Genomic DNA, 18,920 nt, shown 5'->3' with positions numbered 1-18,920 from the left:
AGAAAAAGTCTGTCCCTTGTCAAAAGCAACACCTATACTTTTCACAGTACATTGTATAAGTGTTTGCTTGATGCTCTTTTTTACAAAAACACTTTTTTTTCCCTGCTACACAACACATTTGCAAATCTTAGCCATCTGACATAAATGTCGTTTTTAATTTTATTTTAAATCATGTGTGGACAGTTTAACCTTCTGGAAAGAAGTATTTTTTTCCAGTTCAAGGCAAAGGGAAGTGCTATCTGTCCACTAGCAGTTTATCTTTTCAGGCCTTGGAGTCAGAGACACAAGACTGATCAAGGCTGTTCTTGTTATTTCAGCCCAGTGTAGAGATGGGAATGGAATGTACTGTTTGTTAATGTAATGACATGTCATACTAAGTTGAGGCAGTACTCGTATGTACTATATGAGTTGACATGTACACCTAAAAATGCAGATTTTACTGTATGCAGCGTTTTGCATCATGGATGTCTTATTTGTTCTTAACTTGTTTTCCTGGAATAATGTACGATATATTAGCGGAATTTAAACTATAGCAATCTTTCTCCTGCATCATAGACTGCGGAGGAAGTGATTGACAAATGAAATGTATTTGCTGTGCATAAAAGTTAGCAACATAATACAAATATATGTTAAATATTATATTAACTTAGATCTTAAGGCTGCCACGTCTGGTAAATGTTTTCGAGTGGGGAATGGGCTCATTGTAATTTGTCAATGACCTTTAGGGGTCCGAACAATCCACAACAGCTGCCGTTTTCACCAAATGCAGTCTATGTTTTTTATCAACTGTGGGTGTTTATCATAGACTGTATGTGTTTATACCTCTGTCCTCAGGGGGCAGTAGTGAGCGCATTACAGCATGGTGCTGCGCAATGAGGGGAAGAAGACAGCACACTGAAAACAGAAAGGTAGGCTTTCTGATTAATCGGAAGTGTTTTTAAACTGTAATTTGGGATTTTACTTTAGAATATACTTCAAGGAAGAAAACTTTCTGTTTGGATTAGAAAATGCACATCTGGTTTAACATACCAAATGCTTTGTTTTTGGTATTTTCAATGTATAACATGTCTTTTTGCTTTGTCTACAAGAACTATTTTGTAGTTCAATGCAATATCAATGAACTGATGCATAAAGATTTGCTGCAGTAAAAGCACACTTAAGATTATGCATCCCCTTCTTATCCAAGGAGGAAGCATTGGTCAGTCCTGATAATGAGTGATTCTTGGTCATGTGTAACTAAGTAATAAAACCCAGCACATTGTTTATTTCCTCAACCTGACCTCTTTTCAGAGCATGCATAATTAGGATTATTGCACCGACCGCAGTGATTGTTTACACAAGTCACTGTTTCTAACTCATGCCATATAAATTGATAAAGTGTTGTGCACTTGCGTGTTTGGGTGTGATGGACATGGAACAGTTTTTAATTAACAGTCCATTCATTATATTTTGCTGTGACGTCTTTATCACTTTCAACACATTGTCCAACACGTCTTTCTGCCTCCCATGTATCCCTTCCTCCCCTTTATCTTTCTTGCTCTGTCTTCTTCTCTTCTCCTGGACTATGTTGTTCTATTATCTCTTCATCTGTCTCTCCCTCCCTCTCTATTTTTCTCTCTCTCCCCCACTCTCAGTCTCTCCCATCCCATGGGTCCACAGGAGATGATAAGGTGATGTCATACCTCCGCTTCCTGGGGATGTGAGTAACTCTGTACACTGTGTGCCTTGGGCAATGGCAGGGAGTGTGTTTGTGTTAGTGTGAGTTAGACGCAAATGGAGAAAGGAAGAGGAGGAGAAAGGAGACATGCGTGAAATGACTGACTGTAAAGCATCTTGGACAAAATGTTTTTAAATGATTGCTTAACACCTTACTCGACCTAAGTCTGTAACATACACACGCACACACACACAAAATAATAACATCTGCCGTTCTCGTTCCTTTGAATTTTAGCGTCTTTCAGCTCATTGTTTTGGTTTTTGGTTCTGAATGTTGTGTTGATTCAGCCTCATCAGGATTCTTTCCAGACTCAGCAGGCAATCTTTTTCAACAAAAAAGCTTCAAGAAGGCGATTTTACATGTGGCATCACACACAAAAAGGACACAACCATGCTGATGTTGACAGTGGAGCATTTAGCAATACAATAACTAAATATTTCCCTCTTGAAAAAAAATAGGTTTTGGATTCTATGTTTTCTAAATAAATAATGCCCAGATATTTGGAGAACAAAGCCAAAACAATTTAAAATCTCCTGAAATGAGTTGTGTTTCCCTTTAAACGGAAACCTGTGTAAATGTAGATATACATGTAAAGGTCATCTGTTATCTGTGTGTTTTTACCTGTTTGTTCTGAGTACTCTTATATGTGAAAGTTGAATCCAGTTCATCAAAATAAACTCAGGTAACCTATTGATTTTAGATCTGAGAAATGTCTTAACCCTCTGCTACAGTACATGAACAAATATTTCACCATATTTCGGGGGAGCTTGGGGGTCCTCAATAACATATCCATCTTAAATTAAATAAAGTAAACAGAAAGGTTTTCAGTATATTTGTTCTTGTTTGGATCACATGTAGTTCCCAGGGGCTCCACATAGCCATCGGTGTACCTTATGCTGCTTAGACCCATTTTCTAAGCGCACGTTTTTAGAATCATTCACAATCTTTCAAAGAAATCAACAAGACTTAAAGCTTGCTTCATCACAGTCATCATATGTATCTGTGTTATGAAGCCAAGCTTGCTGCACTCAAGACGCTGGTATCACATATTTGAGATTCACCTATTACATTTTTTGTATTGTTTATCATGAAAGAATGAACACTTCACATCTTGGACTATTTTTACTGACTTTGGGTTGGTGAGAAATTTATCTGAGACAATGTATAGTCACTTGAAAATAATATTATCAGCTGTTTCCTCAACTGCTACAGAGGAAATCCAGCTCAGCCCTTGTCCCTCTTTGTTTTTGGAGAGCTGACTGACTCGCCCACTGTCACAGACGTGCTATTTCCAGTGAAAAGCTCTTAGCCTTCATTTTTAGCAAACTATACAGACGAAATCTCTGAGAGGGGAGCTAAACAGAGGGCGTCCGAAAATAACTAAAGGAGTGAACAAAAGAGAGATTCCCTCTCCTCTTGTCCCTTTAAGACCTGCCTGTGCCCTGAGCCCTGGGGCAGATACGATGGACGGCAGCTTAAAGATGTAAAACAATGATGAGGGTGTGCTCAAAGTGGTGCCCTTATAAATCAAACATAAACCACGCTAGCCTTGCAGTCCATCTGAGCCCAGGAGCAGCACTTTGAACTGTGATCACATGAGCTTTCACCTCAAACAAGAGCAGAGTTGCGTTCAGCTGCGATACTTGAAAGGAAAACACAATATTCCTTTTACCAATCTTCTCTTCTGATCTTTCATCGTCATTTATTGACAGCTCCCAGTTTTTGAAAGTTGATACAAAAATGATATCTGATAGATTATTTCCTTAATTTGATTCCAATGTTCTTGTTTTGAATCAGTATTATACCAATGTTTGTTGGTTGAGTGATTTATCAGGCACAGTTGGACATGTATCACAACAATCTTATTGTGAATCCCCCGAGAACCACAGAAATGTCTAAAATTATGCAAATAAATTGCTTTTACTTTAGGTGTTATAAATGATATATATCGTTCAACATTATATCCATGTTATAATCATGGTTATTGATCAAATGACATGCAACTGAATGTTGCTAGTCAAAGAATATAGGTGCTATATATCGCCTTAAAAATACATAATAAAAATGTGCAACAGCAAACCCACCCAGTTTATGGTTTTATCAACATAATAATTAAACTTTTTATTGAATGTATTTTCAAAGTTGGAAAAGGTTCAACAAATGATCTTTTCCCTAACCAAATTGCTGTTTCGCCTAAACGACACCCTGGGCCACAGGACATGACCCCTGTACGCCCACCATCTATTCCGATCACCGCCCTGTGAGTTTTCCGTGGAACGTAGCACATCCTGGACGGTAAAACCGTCGCCAGTGAACCTAATCCAAGGAGCAATTACGTTTCGTAACCCATTTAGTATAGGATATAAACAGAATTCTTATGAGACAGGGTTGAACCAGCAAAAGCAATTTAAGTATTTTCTATTGTTTTAAGATTACGATGTGGGCGCTGAAATGGAGGTCATGTCGTAAATGCTGGCGTAGATAGGCGACTCATGACTCATTTAATTGACACCACTTTTTCTAGTCTATCGTCATTTCTCTCTACTTCGTCTTCTGTCCTATTTGCTCACCTAACCATTAGTCAATTTATTTCCAACTCCCGAACCCTATTCCCCCTCCACCACCTCTTCACCTTCTGAGGTCAGCAGACAATGGGCCACTTCAAAAGGCTGGTTTGCTTTAGACATTCTTTCTGAAAAAGGAGAGAACAATTATAGCTACTCTGGCCTGTGCACACACAAAAAAGGATGTTGCCTAAAAACAGAAAAGGAAAGGATGCCGGGACAGAATAAAATGGGGGTAGTGAGTAAGCCAGAAAGAAAGAGAGAGGAAGCCGCAGTATCCTGCGATGACATGGCCACAACCAAACTAGAATGAGATATGTGGTATGTGAAGTATTTTCCTTAAATAGGCCTCAACGTTTGTTTAGGGATCTATTTTTCCTTCAGTTGGGCTCGGTTTTTTTCATGTTCTGAATGACAGGAAAGAGGAAAGGGAAGAGGAAACGATAAGAGGTTGAACTTGGACGTTTCTTTCCCAGAAAGGAGACTGGGCAGCGACGCTAAGAGTGAGTGGGTGTAATAGCTTTGCTTACGCATTCACTGCCAGAATAAGAATTATTCCATGACGACTTCCAGGGAAATGAAAAGAGGATACTGTAAGACCTTTTGCATCATGTCCTTGACACAAGCGCAGTCATGCCTTTATTTTTGTCATTGTTGAGAGGAAGAGGAGTGGGCTTTTGCTGCTGTTTAGGTGTTTTCTGTTTCACACCACTTGTCCTAAGATTGATTTTCACAGAAGTAGGAGGAGAGGACTGAATGTTAAAATAAATTATAATGAGATTTAAGAAGTAACTTCAATAACAAAAGTGCAACTCTTATCAGTTCATGAAGACATCAAAAGATATCAATTGAATACAACATGTTTCCTAGATGGTATATTCATGTTAAATGTAAAATAATAATAAAGATTGTCAATGCTATTTCCATTTTTCTCTGGAATCCTGTCCCGTGCTAGTGAGACTTTTGTTTCCTGTTAGTGGACGTCATGATGCTGTGCGGGACATTTTCTATTTTGATATTATAATTGGGTAGAAGTGAATAATACTGTTGAACAATACAGTACAATTGAACAGTACTGTAGGTCCTTTCCTTCGTTCTGAACGTCATCAGGAAGTTTAAAAACATCACAAATACGTTGAAAGACACACTGATGAAAGATGTTTTCAACAGGAGGAACTAAAGCTCAGTTTCCTATAGGATGCTGAGTCATATGGGAGATTTCAACGGTGCCATGGTGTTCACACAGGGTCATGAAAGCGAATATCCTGGCTTTAATCAAATAGTGTTTAAAATAATCATTGGTGTCTGGTGTCATTAGTGTGTTGGTAGTGTACATTCCCAGGATGTGAAAAGGATAAAAGAAGAAGAAAGAGGTGTGACTTCACTGCTAAATATTCCATTCAGGATATTTTTGACCATCACAGGCGTCATCGCTCCAGTTGGTATTTGTGTATGTGAGACATCACAGCTGAGAAGACAGACCCACTTCTCGTCTCTAGGTGTGTGTGTGTGTGTGTGTGTGTGTGTGTGTGTGTGTGTGTGTGTGTGTGTGTGTGTGTGTGTGTGTGTGTGTGTGTGTGTGTGTGTGTGTGTGTGTGTGTGTGTGTGTGTGTGTGTGTGTGTGTGTGTGTGTGTGTGTGTGTGTGTCTATGTGGGAAGGTGCAAGGGTGCGTGTGTGGGCCTTCTTAAATTACACAATGGATTACAGTCCTTCCATATTTGCGAAACACAAGTAGTGATTTAGAGAGTCACACTCACAACGTGTGAGACACTGTGGTGAAGTCTGTTGTACTGAGTGGAAACAATCACCCCATCTATTATCCTCTATCTCTCACAGTTTTTAGGACATTTGTAGGATCTTTCCAAAATGTTTGAATATTGGAGTCTGACTGCAGTCCATCTGTGGACACATTACTCTCACATGGTCACATTGTAAAACACTTCTCCATCCAACCCTATCACCAACATTTTTTTAAATGTTGTTTTACTTTGTACAACAGCTATGCATATCCACTAGAGTTTGGTTAATTGTTGCCATTTACCTTCCTACATATAGTGCACATTATTTCCTGCATTGGCACTGAGCATAAATGCTGAGATGCTGATTCTTACAATATGAAAGTAATACTGTTTGACTTTACAAAGATTCCCTACATTTCCCACCTAATGTACAGTATATATATATATATATGTGTGTGTATATATGACTAGCAATAGATTAGGCTTATCAAAGCAACTAGTGACATGTACATTTTTATTTATTTTAAGCAACAACACTAAATGCCAAGCAAAGCGTCAATCATTTGAGGATTTAAAGAGAAACATATATAGAACATTTGTTGTTATTTTGCTCATAAACCAATGTATTTTACATCAGACATGTTTAATGTAAAGCTTCCAGTAAGATTAACCATACAATCATTTGTTATCATGTGATTGAAGTTGTGTACAAGTGTACAAGCAAGTGAACCTTTATTTTAGAGTAATTAATCACAGATACAAATTCTGAGTCTGAACTATTACTATTGTTTTTTGGGTGACTATTTTCTTCCAAAAATGTGATGAATAGATTGAAACCAATCTCATGTTCAATTTCTGAAGTTAGAACCAGCTGCTTTTAGCATGGCTTAGCATAAAGACTGTTTGTTTAAATGTCAAACAATAAATTAAAGCTGCTTATAAAACGGACAAGTCAAATCAAGCAATCTGATTGGTTCTTAGCCGTGATATACTGAGCGTATACCACGGGTAGAATTGTAAGTTACTTTTCACAACAAGTCAGTATCCCTCCGCGTCTGAGAAAACAGTATATCGTTGGGCTGAAAAGCAAATTGCCTGCCGTTATATTTTCATACTGGAACAAGAAAGCAGCGGAGAAGTAACGGGGCAGAAGCCCTCCTTTTTACGCAGCGGTCCAGACATAGACATCAAACGGCAAAACATATTCAGTGTGCAGTTCTTTTGGCATTAGGGCAGGGATATCTAGATACTTTCAAAGGTTTAACATATTGAATTGTGCTACTTTTAAAGCAAGAAACGACAGGGGCGGTTCTAGGGGGGGCAGTGCCCCCCTAACACTGACCTCTGACCCCCCTGTGGCCCCCCTAAAAATGAAAAAAATGATCATTTATTACACGATCTATTGAATGATGGAATAGGCGGAACTAACGTTATTCGTCATTCTAGTCGGACCCATTAGAACGGTGCACTCACTTTCACTGTCCGGCTGAAGCGCGCGAAAAACAAACACTTTTCATCTCGGATCATCAGAGGCTGTTGCATCCAAGAAAGACTCATTGAAACCTACGTTTCGAGAGACTACCACGATAATTGAAGTTGAGTTAAACTATTGTATCCGTGTAATTGTAGATGTAAAGTAGAGATGTAACTGTTCATTGCCTTTATTTTTATATAAATATTATATGGTGTTAGTGCAAAAATTGTACTATAACTCAAGCTGAAGCTAACAGTAATAACTATAAGATATATCTGAAATAAATAAGTGTACTGAAACAAATACCAATAACTGTATTGCATTGTTTTCTTATGCGCAATTACTTCATACTGTCTAGTTCTCTTTTTCGTCCTGCATTTATTGTGCCCCCCTCAGAAAATAACTGGCCCCCCAGTGGCCCCCCCAGTCAAATTGGTCTAGAACCGCCACTGAGCAACGATGTTTTCAAATCTGTAATCAAAGAGGTCGCAAAAACGCTATCGACCAATCAGATTGCTTGATTTGACTTGTCAGTTTTATAAATATATTAGGGCCGGGACTCGATTAAAAAAATTTATCTAATTAATTACAGGCGTTGTAATTAATTAATCGCAATTAATCGCATTTTTAATCGCATATAAATATTTGACCTGAGAACAGTGAGAAGCAATTTTTGTTCACATGGATTTTAGTATACCATTGAATAATGACTGAATACATAAGCTTAAGCAACAAAACATTGTTTATTTTTTTCAAAGTGGTACTTAACCAAGACCAACAGAAAAGTGCAATTTTTGCCATAAAGTGTAGCAATAGCATATTTAGGAATATAGTACATTTCAGAGATTCAGGTAGCCTATAGGTAGGTAGACCTTCTGTAAACTATAACACTTTGTTTTTTAAGTAAAACACAATACTTTCAAGTAAATTCAGAACATTGGAAATCCTGACTATTAGAAAACATCTCTCTGTTGTTTCAGAGGCCATAACAGACTTTGTTGATTTACCAACAGTTGATTTAAAAAATCTAATACATTTCAGTCCAACTCTCTCAATAACCTTGGCCAAAACAATAAACAGTTCAACATAAAGTGCCAGTTGCACCAACAACGTAATAAATAGTTCAACATAAAGTGTACCATTTAAAATAAAATAAAAAAAGTGCCAGTGATTGACCTCAATCCCTCCTATTCTTCCAATATCCTGATGAAAAATAAAATCTCTCTGTTGCATAGGCCACTGTTTGATCAACGCGAATTGGGTGTGGGTCCTTGTACTCCGAGTCGGGCTAACGTCCACGCTAGCTTCCACGCTGGCTGCTATAGGTTTTGCATTGAGGTGATACTTGAGGCTTGATGTGCTGCAGTGATATGCGAATTCCTTTTTGCATAATTTGCAAACAACCGTGCTCTTATTGACGCTTCCATCCGTCCGTTTTTTTAAATAAAATGTCCCATTCACGGGGCCAAACAAAGCGGTCTCATCAGCTTCTTCGTTCACGTTTGACTATTGTTCACTGTGGTTTGTTGTTGTCTGAAGTAATGAACGTTAGTTGGTGCTCCAGTATAATCGGTACCCCTGAAACTCATCCAGTGAGAAACGTTCCGCGGTGCAAAAATAAGTGCGATTAAAATGCGTTAATTTTTTTAACGCGTTAATTTTTGTGTAATTAATTAATCTTAATTAACGCGTTAAAGTCCCGGCCCTAAAATATATTTACATTTCTTCCGTTACGAAACAAACTTACAAAACATAAAATGGAAACATTTAAAGATTAACTTCGACCTCCGGGGGGGTCTTACTATAGTATGGAGGAGTGGATTGAGCAGTGCCTATCTCCAGAAAAAAAAAGCACCTAAACTACGACATGCAGAGCTACGTGAAGAGCAGGTAGACCAACTGGAAAAGTACCACCATTCAAAAGCTTTCTGATGCGGGTCTTGAAACAAAGCAGAGAAATTACGACCGTTAGTGGCCACAGGTGCGAAAGCTCTCTCCAGAGCTACTGGAAGCCCAATCTCGGGGACCGGAGAAAGTGGAGCAATATTCTCGCCACGCCAAGCAACAGCCTAGAACAACCTCAACCTATACAAGTGACCACGTAAGCCATGCTACTGATGCTGGACAGTTTTTCAGTGGATGCACAATAAACAACAAAGCAACATACACATTACTGTAAATAAACAGCCAAATAATGGATCAACGCTCTCTGTCTAATATGTTCGCTCGCTGTTAGTGTTGTTGCATAGCAACCACCTTGCACTATGTTTTGTGCAGAAGGCAACGGAGGGACTATTTTATTTTGAACATCATTATTTACTAATAAAAACTATTTAAATTAGAGTGTGTATTTTTATTTCATATTGCCACACTTGGTAACCGTTTTATAAAAGCAATAGCTCACTTCAGGCCGTGACAGCTAAGGGGGTTGTCGACCCTCCGCTTCGCGTCGGGCCGAACCACGCCCCTAAGCTGTGATATAATGAGCATATTCTGTCGTGAGCTATTGCTTAATTATACCCACTACTAGTAGAAGTAGTGCTGATCAATAAACCTTTCTTTGTATTGGCTCCTTTATATTCATCCTGACCTTCTGCAGACCCTGCCTGCACAAACTTTAATCAAAACATTCAGGGCTGAAATACTAAAATTACCCTAACCGCACCCCTGGCATACCCACTACTTCAGTTACAAGCACACCGCTGGCTGTTAGTAAGTGGATAAACCATCCAATGTGGCAGCTTTGATGAACTCAACCCCTAAACATATTGGAGGCTTAAAGCTGAACTGAACACGCACTCAGTCACTTTTGGCTCATTGTTTTGTTTTGCTTTGTTTCGCCAAAAGAGTGCAGCAACTCTCAGCTTACACACTTGCAAACCAGTCATATGCCAGCGTGAAATTGCAGGGAGACGACCTAAATGAGGGCCATGTGAAGAAGGTCAAATTTGTAGCACAACATGCATACATGCAGGATCCTTTTTCTTTTACAGTAATAGCTATGGGACAGCCGTTTCAGTTTTCCTTTTCTATTTTCTCTGGTTAAATCCTGAAGGGTCTGTTGGTTGACAAATGCCATTCGCTCCCACTCTGAGGGGAAGGCTGCATGTTTGGAGCCCCTGCAGAATGTGTCTATCCAGCACAAATCGTCTATTAGGAAAACAGTTGCTGTAGGGTGTACCACAAGCATCCGGGCAATTCTCTGGGTTGTCAAAATGGTCCCTTTCGCTTTCTCTGTCCCCCTATTTTCTCCCCCTTTCTTTCTCTTCCCTCACCCCACTCTCGTCTCAGAGAGCAGTAGCAGATGGGGAGACCAGTGTCAGCATTTCCAGTTGGATCAGCTGACTGATATGCATACCCTGTTTCCTTTCCTGTCGATGAGTGTGTGTGTGTGTGTGTGTGTGTGTGTGTGTGTGTGTGTGTGTGTGTGTGTGTGTGTGTGTGTGTGTGTGTGTGTGTGTGTGTGTGTGTGTGTGTGTGTGTGTGTGTGTGTGTGTGTGTGTGTGTGTGTGTGTGTGTGTGTGTGTGTGTGTGTGTGTGTGTGTGTGTGTGTGTGTGTGTGTGTGTGTGTGTAGAAGAAAGGTGAAGGGAATAGCATGCATGCAGCAACGTTGACAAAGCATCTCTGTTTTCATGATGAGGCCACCAGAACAGGATGGGAGAAAAAGGAGGAGTGCAGAGGGTCAAAGTAGAGCAACCACAAGGGTTCCATCCCTTTCTTTATCCAAATAAATGGGTCATTATTTGGTTAGATTTTGCCCTTTTCATCCCCTATGGAAGGACCTATTTTAAGTAGCTTAGTATGCTTTAAAGAAGCATGCACTATAAACCTTATTTCATTGTTTGTTAAGAAAAACCAACGGAGAACACTGCATTTTGAAAATCTTTCTGCAGTAGTAGGGGTTCCCCACTAAGGGTCTTTAAAAGTTATAAAGTTAGGGAACCTCTCTGGTGAAATAATTGAAGTGAAGGAAGAAATACAGAAGAACAAGAAAGAAGGTTAAAAATGCATCAATTGTAAGGTATATTTGGTGATAAAAGAACATTTAAAAATCACTTGGGGAAGAAACAGAGCGAGAAGGAATGCAAGGAGAAAATGATGAGGGGAAAGCAGTTAGAGACAAAGGTTAAGGAGGCTGAAAATTGAGAGACAGGCAGGAAAGGAATGTAAAAAAATGACAAAATTGAGGAAAGAGAGAGGAGTATCAGATGAGAGAATGTGTCCCAGATCCAGGGTGTGTACACATTGATCTCTGTGTATGTGCATGTGTTTGTGTGTACGTGTGTTTGCTAAAGTGGTTTGTGTTGCAGGGATCTTGGCTGCTGTCAGGCTAGGGGACTCCCAGAGGAAGCCAGTCCTTGTTCAGTTTACAGTGAATGATTCCCTTCCTGCCCTGCACAGCCCTGCAGGCCAATGGCCAACCAGGTTTGTTTGTGTGTGTGTGTGTGTGTGTGTGTGTGTGTGTGTGTGTGTGTGTGTGTGTGTGTGTGTGTGTGTGTGTGTGTGTGTGTGTGTGTGTGTGTGTGTGTGTGTGTGTGTGTGTGTGTGTTTGTGTGTGTGTGTGTGTGTGTGTGTGTGTGTGTGTGTGTGCTGTTATATAGGATGGCCTGGTGGAAAAAGGAGAGAGTAAATGAGAGGTATCAGGTTATTTTGTAGACTAAATGCTTTTGGAAGGAGGACAGATTGCTTTTTTGGCTTGTTTTTATTTTGTCACTCATGAGCTGCTTCCTTTTTTTCCAATTCATTAAAGTTGTAGAAAATAGGAAACTAAGTGTATTATTAAATAATGACATTAAAAGCTCATAATACAGTAGACAAGTTATGGGATTTGTTTTGGGACCATTTACTCAACTAACATTATCAAGGCTTCCCTGTAAAAATATATCATTACAAGTCCTTAAAGTACATCTTTACCTGAGTAAAGGGGACTGGAGACATATTATTTTTATATACAAAAATATTAAAGAAAGAATTGTCATTACGCAAAGCGGCACCACAGAGTTTATGTATTTACAGAAGTATATTATGTAAAGGTGAGTGAAAAAAAGAACATTATTTTCTTCAAAATGTATATACAAATATAAAATGATGGAATGTACAACAGAGCCATACTGTAATATTTTAGCAACACATTTGCAAGTAGTCAAGTGTTGCTGATATTTTACTGACAGCTGATGATGTAAATATCAGTAGATAGTAGTCGATATAATGAGCAGGGAAATCAATATGATATATTTAGAAAAACAAATCAGGGCATGGAAAGAAATATAATCCAGCTCTTATCTGACATTTAAAAATGGTCATCAAAAAGTAATTTCTCAATTTGGAAAATATAGAATAATTGCTCAATTTGAAAAAGCACTTTGTCACACACTTGGAAAAGTAAAAAGCCAACTGTAATGTTCCCCTCCAAACAGTTTAAATCCCAAAACAATATGAAACTTGTTGGAGCAAAGAATCCGCTCCAGTCTTCCCAAACAACTTAAACCACATTTCAGTGTTTCCTCCAGGATCTTTATCCTTGCACAGCGGCCTCTCAAACAGCGTTTCAGGCCATGTTCTGTCTCAGCCGTTACACATTAAGTGTGGATTAGATGAAGAATGCCATTGCTTCCAAAAATGTGGTGAAAATACTTGATCGGGGTGAATGGAGGTCTTGCATCATACACATTTATTCATTTAACGCATTGTTTTTGTTGAATTAAAAATGACTTTCTGTCGTAGAAACATACATTCAGCAAAGAAAGGTTTAAAAAAATAACTTACTTAACTTATTTATGAAAGATCAACTATGCATGCAGATTTTTTTTCCACCTATAATAATGTAACATTTCTTAATAATTCATTTTCAGATGTTTTCATTGAAAGTGTACATGTTAATGTATAAGCTATACAGTACCTACAGCTGAATAAACACCAGCTATTGGCACCATCTATGTTTTTTTTTTTTTAGATAAACTCTTTTTCCATTCATGATTTAGTTTTACTAGGATGTAGCCAGAGCCCATGTGTGTAAAGATAATAAACAGCTCTCTCTCTCTGCCAGCCTTTGCGAAACACCACTGAACCTCGAGCAATGCTACCATCTTGTGGCCAAACATGATCATTTCTAGTGTTTGTGTCGTGAGGTGGACTGTGTCTCTGGTAAACACCGGTAATAGTTACATTTGTTAATAAAAACACAGATGTTCACATGTAATGCCAGAAAGAGAGACACACATACAGCAAGCTTATTAGCAACAGGTGTATTGGACAAAGCATACAACATGTTCCGTTAAAGATATTTCTGTACACTTTTATTCACTTGTCTACCTTCTAAGCAGAAAATCTATCCTAGTTACATACATACTATTTATTTTATGCATTATCATGTATTTTCCTTATTTCAGTTCATTGAATACAATATGTATTACTTTGTAAAAGGTAATCACATAACCTTTTGCTACGTCACTATGTATATTTCAAAAATGTTTGTTACGATGCTCAGCAAAATTAAATTGTATTAGCAATATAATTTATAAATAAATATTCACACAAGTAATTTTACCTAGTATAACGTCACAGTATTATGGGTATATAGAAAGGTGCTTGCGTAAATAATGGTTCGACTGTATAGATGAGCTATTTTGCTCCGTGAAAAGAAACAATGTGACTTTTCTAGTCCAGAACAGAATGGACAATATTTGGTCCCTTTCTGCCTTATACAATATAACATTCTTCTTTTTGTGCCACTTTTTCAGGAACATACAACTCAAAAATAACTCTGCTGATAACAGAAACAGCCTTGTAAATGTTCCCTCTGTGGGACGGATACAGATTTTCCGATTTGGAAGACTTGTTGGCATGGCTAACCCTTTCATTAACATAATAGGTGCTTTTCATATGACCTGTTACAATTGCTGACTTTCCAAATAGTACATAAGTTATTACGAAAAGCTGTCATAAAACAGGCTTGAGCAATATACAATTGTTTACTATTAGGACTTTCAGTCATTCCAAAGTCAGCAAACATCCACTCTACTGAATATGTATAATTATTTATAATTATTATTTTATTCAGTGTAGAATTTGTTTTCCTCAGTTTGAATTCAACGCCATATGGTCGGCTCTTTTATGTTTACTGCCATGTTGGTTTACTTCGTACCAGACGTGATCCATTGTAAAACTATTTCTGTGTAAAAGCAGCCCGTTGCTATCTTCCCGCAGTGGTATTTCATACCGAGGTTCAAAGTGAACACACATTTATCACGGCTGACATGCACTGATTTAGCACACATTTGGTAGAGAGGGTGTATGTTCTTATAGGCAGAAATTATTCTGGATATATATACAGCTCATATCGCTGCAATGTCAAAAAATAAAAAGTATAAGCTCCTTACATGAACTGGAACCTTATATTCCCTGCATAAACAAGAGGAATGAACAAACATGTAGGTTATTAACATGGAAGTAGAGCCTGAACTAACTGTTAAACAGCATTATGTGTTGGCCTCAGGCTTTACTGCTCTATTGTACTGATTTTAAGTGACCTTAAAATGGGATACTTTGCCCAGTGCAAAATGTGTATTTAAAGACTTCAGTGAGCGTGTCCGCGGTTCCTGGTGCCGTCTTGCTTTACATGTTACCCGCAGGCCTTGGCAGGAAGAAGATGGCCTTCTGACCCTGGTGGGTGCCCGGTCCTGCTTTAGCTTGGCCGTTCCTTTTCAGCCCGACATACCAGTTGTACTTCTGAGAGCAATATGTATTGTAGTGGTTTTCTTCATACTTCTCTAGGAAGTAACACTCATCATTCAGTGCTTGCTGAGACAATAAAGAGGGGAGAAGAGAGAAGAACAGAAGACATTTAGATTTATTACAAGTCTTCTAATTCTTCCTGTAAATTCATATTGAAGGGTGTACAAAATATACACCGTTTAAACACAGTAAGATATTTTAGGAAAACATCATTTAATGTGCTGAATAATAGAAACCTACATGATAAAATCTGTAGTACTTTAATATCTTATGTTAGTCATCTGTACCAGTAATACATTATTGCTCCCAGTGATTTATATGACCTAAGAAATGCTTTAGTCACCCTGGGATTTTCCAGTGTTTTGCATTTGGGGGAAATAAGACACCAAGGTGAGTACAAGATTTTCGGTAATTTGTGAGTATTAATCTTAAACTGACAAGAGTATGATTTGAACACATTGAAATGAAGTGTTCTTTATAACGGTAGTATTTTGTGAAAAACTTCAAAATGTAAAAACTCACTGATCCGTAGAGGTGTCCGTTTTTGTTCATAGCCAGGTACCTTCCTGTAATCTCGCCCTTGATAACCACAACTCCCACGCTCACAGCCTTTAGCCTCAGCACGTCTGCAACACAGACATATGACAAGTTGAAGATAAACTTACTTTGACACATTGTAACATTTTCATCCTGAAATAAATATTTGCAAAGGGAACACAGGGCCAGTATTCTGAATGTGTACACAGGGTAAATACTTGCGTTTACAGATTCCTGAGTAGCTTAACCAGAAGTACTGCGATTAAATACTTGCTCAAGAGGACTTTACCAGTTAGTGCAGGTCATTTTTAAATCGAGCCTGTATAATCTTCCACTACAAATCGAGTACCGTTACCTTTTCTATTTAGTTAATTATTATATATACAACTATAACAACTTTTAATCATTTGGAAAGATACAACTTTAAACTAAAGGGTTTGAGAGTCATGTACAGAATAGTTTCATTTTTATCTGTTCTATAAAGTTAAAGTTAAAAAGCTTTCCTCTATATCTTTTAGATTGCTCCTGATTGAGACACATCAACCAATCCCACATCCAAAATAGATGAAAAAGATTCCTGCCTCACCATAGGGGTCGTTTTCCTGCCTGCCACCGCTCACAGATCCATCCGGTAAAATCCTCAGGTGATAGCCTCCGTTCTGGCTGTACAGTCTGGTCAGTGTCCGCTGCTCCTGCTTGGACAGGTCTAGAGAGACAGGTCCAAAAGGCAGCACTGTGACGTTTCCCTCAGACATCATGAAGAGATTCTCAGGTTTGGACGAAGCAGATTGATGTCCCGGAGTCTGCAACAACACAGGAGATCCATCAACCTCACTGTTCATGTTACCTGAACTCGGTCTGAGACAGGAGAGAAAACAGGAGGAGTACAACGCCGCCTTCATGATGTGACTACGGGAAATGCTTGTCTCCCTCTACCACTTTCTCCCTCTACCACTTTCTCCCTCTATCTGTGTCTGTTTCTCTCTGCCAACCTTATAAGGCACTCTTTTTTTCATGAAGTGATGAGATCTGGATGCATGCCAGGGAGAACCGCTACATGTTCGAACATGTTTCCTGACTGAACATCACTTAGTTTTTTTTTTTGTTGTAAAATCATTTCCAGATGACAGTGATGTAACATTCAACTAATATCAGTGCAAGGCCAGACAACAAACAAATGACACGTGGACACAGCAAAGTGCAGGAACATTTTCCAGCAGCTTTTACTACCTGCTGGAGATGATGCAAGTGCCAGCAATAGTGTATCAAGGATATGCAAGTAAACACAATAGCTAATTTCCTTCTACAAATCTTCAGTAGTCAAATATTTGAGATATTTCCACTTGAGGAACAGGAATCCAGCCAGCCTTGCCTGTCTGCCTTCTCAAAAGCTTATCCAAAAAACAATCAAGCCGTTTTTAAACCGCACTATTAGTGTTATCTCAATTCCTGAAGGGTTGAGATCCCAGAGCAGCAGGGGCTGTCATAATGTCTTGTCAAATGGAAAACAGGGAAGCAGTGAAATACACAACTCTGTTATGTTATAGTTTGTTGCCAGAGGTAGGGAATAACTGCGATAGAGCCAGGCTAACCCACATCTGGAATGTCTGAGACAGGCATGAGGAACAGAGGGAGGAAGAAGAGAGGGAGAGAGGGAGAAGGAAAGTAAAAAGACAGAGCAGTGTAAAGCCACAAGAGGAATGTGAGGCCTACCCACTCACAGGCAGGACCCGAGAAGAAAGTCATGTTACGGGATATGAGAAGATAGTTTGTGTCCACAGGGACCTTCGGACAGAGCTGCTGGTGGGAATGACCGGTGACCGAGTCAGTGTGCGGACATGTGGGAGGATAGATTGAACCTGTGTGTGTGTTTGAGTTGGGGGAAGATTGCTCTACTTTAACCTAACGATCACCCCCTCAAACTAATAACTGCTGCGAATGAAATGTTGTTGTTTAATAAATAGTGCCATTAAATGTCATGTTTTATGGATGCTGAACAACTGCAACCTTTGAAACCTTAAAGTGTCAGTTCACCCCAAAATAAAAAATACTTAGTTTTCCCTACCTGTAGTGGTGCCTAAATTGCATGAAATAACATTTGAAAAGCTCATCAGCTTTATTTTTTGCACTAATCAGGATCAATATAATCCACGGACCATATTGTCAAGAGTTTTATGTAGGAACTTCTTTTTCTTTTAAAACTAACTCCACCTGCCAAGCGTTTGATTGTGCTGAAGGAAGCCTGCATCTGCTCCTGGATGAGAGTCTTTCCGTAGCTTACCTGAGCTAGCTAACGTAGGAGGATGTCCTTTGTGAGTAGATGCTTCCTTTTGAGCACTGATTTGATTTGCGGGTATAGTTTGGTTGGTAGAAAGAAAGTAGTTCCTACATTAAACTATTCACAACATGGTCTGTTGATTATCTTGAGTAAACAGTTCAGGATTTATGGAAAGATATATTGCCATTGATGCTTCCAAAGGGGTTTTTGTACAACTATGAGCACCACATAACAAGGGCCATATGGCTCTGTTATATTCAAGAGACGGCAAACATATTTCTCTGTCGATATATTCAGCACTCGGCAACTCACAAAACAATCTAGATACATAGATAGCACCAAAGTTAAGAGAGGAAATATGTGTTTTCTTATGAGCAAAGAATCATGCACACACTTATATAAAAAGTAGAATTAGTATCAACTTGCTTTCCTTTTGAAATCAAATATCAATATGTATAATAGGCAGAGATGATAGCCAGCCAACCAGATTTCCACACATACTCCTTTAATCCTATGAGTGAGTCTCTTACCTGTGAGAAAGTCCTGTTAAAGTGTCCCTGATGAGCCAGCATGTCTTTTTCTTTTCCTCCTTTTCTTATTGCCTTTTGTGACAAACGTTCTTCCTCTTCCTTCCCCCAGAGAATTGGCTACAGAGGATTAAGAATGTATGCCTGTACAAGTACCCTATCCCTCTCCTCAACTCACCACCCATTTTGCATCGTCAGAGGACATATTTTAACAGTCCAACGTCAGGACTAAAATTACCGCTCAAGAACAGAGAAAGAACGAGACAGAGTGACGCAAGTGTCCAGGCCATGGGACCCAACCAGAGCCTGGAAATGATCAGGCCCATAATAACTGACTGAGCATTGATA

General features: G+C 38.9%; 1 protein-coding gene and 1 long non-coding RNA gene across 6 annotated transcripts; one reads left to right on the top strand and one right to left on the bottom strand.

Moving 5' to 3' along the window:
* The first annotated feature begins 884 nt into the window (after window positions 1–884).
* On the top strand, window positions 885–16,420 carry LOC307018108. The gene is made up of 4 exons (XR_013802331.1): window positions 885–908; window positions 1,635–1,699; window positions 11,807–11,921; window positions 16,286–16,420. It is a non-coding gene; the product is annotated as an uncharacterized lncRNA (long non-coding RNA).
* On the bottom strand, window positions 13,727–18,753 carry LOC307018107 (putative fibroblast growth factor 1). Of its 5 annotated transcripts, none has more exons than XM_079648183.1 (4): window positions 18,576–18,753; window positions 16,354–16,570; window positions 15,753–15,856; window positions 13,727–15,296 (listed from the first exon to the last, which is right to left on the bottom strand). In XM_079648183.1, the coding sequence occupies exons 1-4, from the start codon at window positions 18,615–18,617 to the stop codon at window positions 15,111–15,113; spliced, it is 549 nt and encodes a 182-aa protein (XP_079504309.1). In that variant the 5' UTR covers window positions 18,618–18,753; the 3' UTR covers window positions 13,727–15,110. The 5 variants fall into 5 exon arrangements, with proteins under 5 accessions (XP_079504309.1, XP_079504310.1, XP_079504312.1 ...); XM_079648184.1 differs by lacking the exon at window positions 18,576–18,753 and adding an exon at window positions 17,481–17,798; XM_079648186.1 differs by lacking the exon at window positions 18,576–18,753 and adding an exon at window positions 17,489–17,507.
* Window positions 18,754–18,920: the final 167 nt, after the last annotated feature.

The sequence above is a fragment of the Notothenia rossii genome, assembly GCF_949606895.1.
Source record: "Notothenia rossii genome assembly, chromosome: 9".
NCBI classification, from domain to species: domain Eukaryota; kingdom Metazoa; phylum Chordata; class Actinopteri; order Perciformes; family Nototheniidae; genus Notothenia; species Notothenia rossii.
This window is presented reverse-complemented; position numbering and strand designations above follow the sequence as displayed.

Coding starts and splice junctions, on each gene's coding strand:
- LOC307018107 (XM_079648182.1), bottom strand. CDS start 16,669: ATGAAGGCGGCGTTGTACTCCTCCTGTTTTCTCTCCTGTCTCAGACCG. Junction 15,857..16,353: donor GCAGGAAAACGACCCCTATG/GTGAGGCAGGAA, acceptor TCTGTGTTGCAG/ACGTGCTGAGGCTAAAGGCT. Junction 15,297..15,752: donor ACGGACACCTCTACGGATCA/GTGAGTTTTTAC, acceptor TTATTGTCTCAG/CAAGCACTGAATGATGAGTG.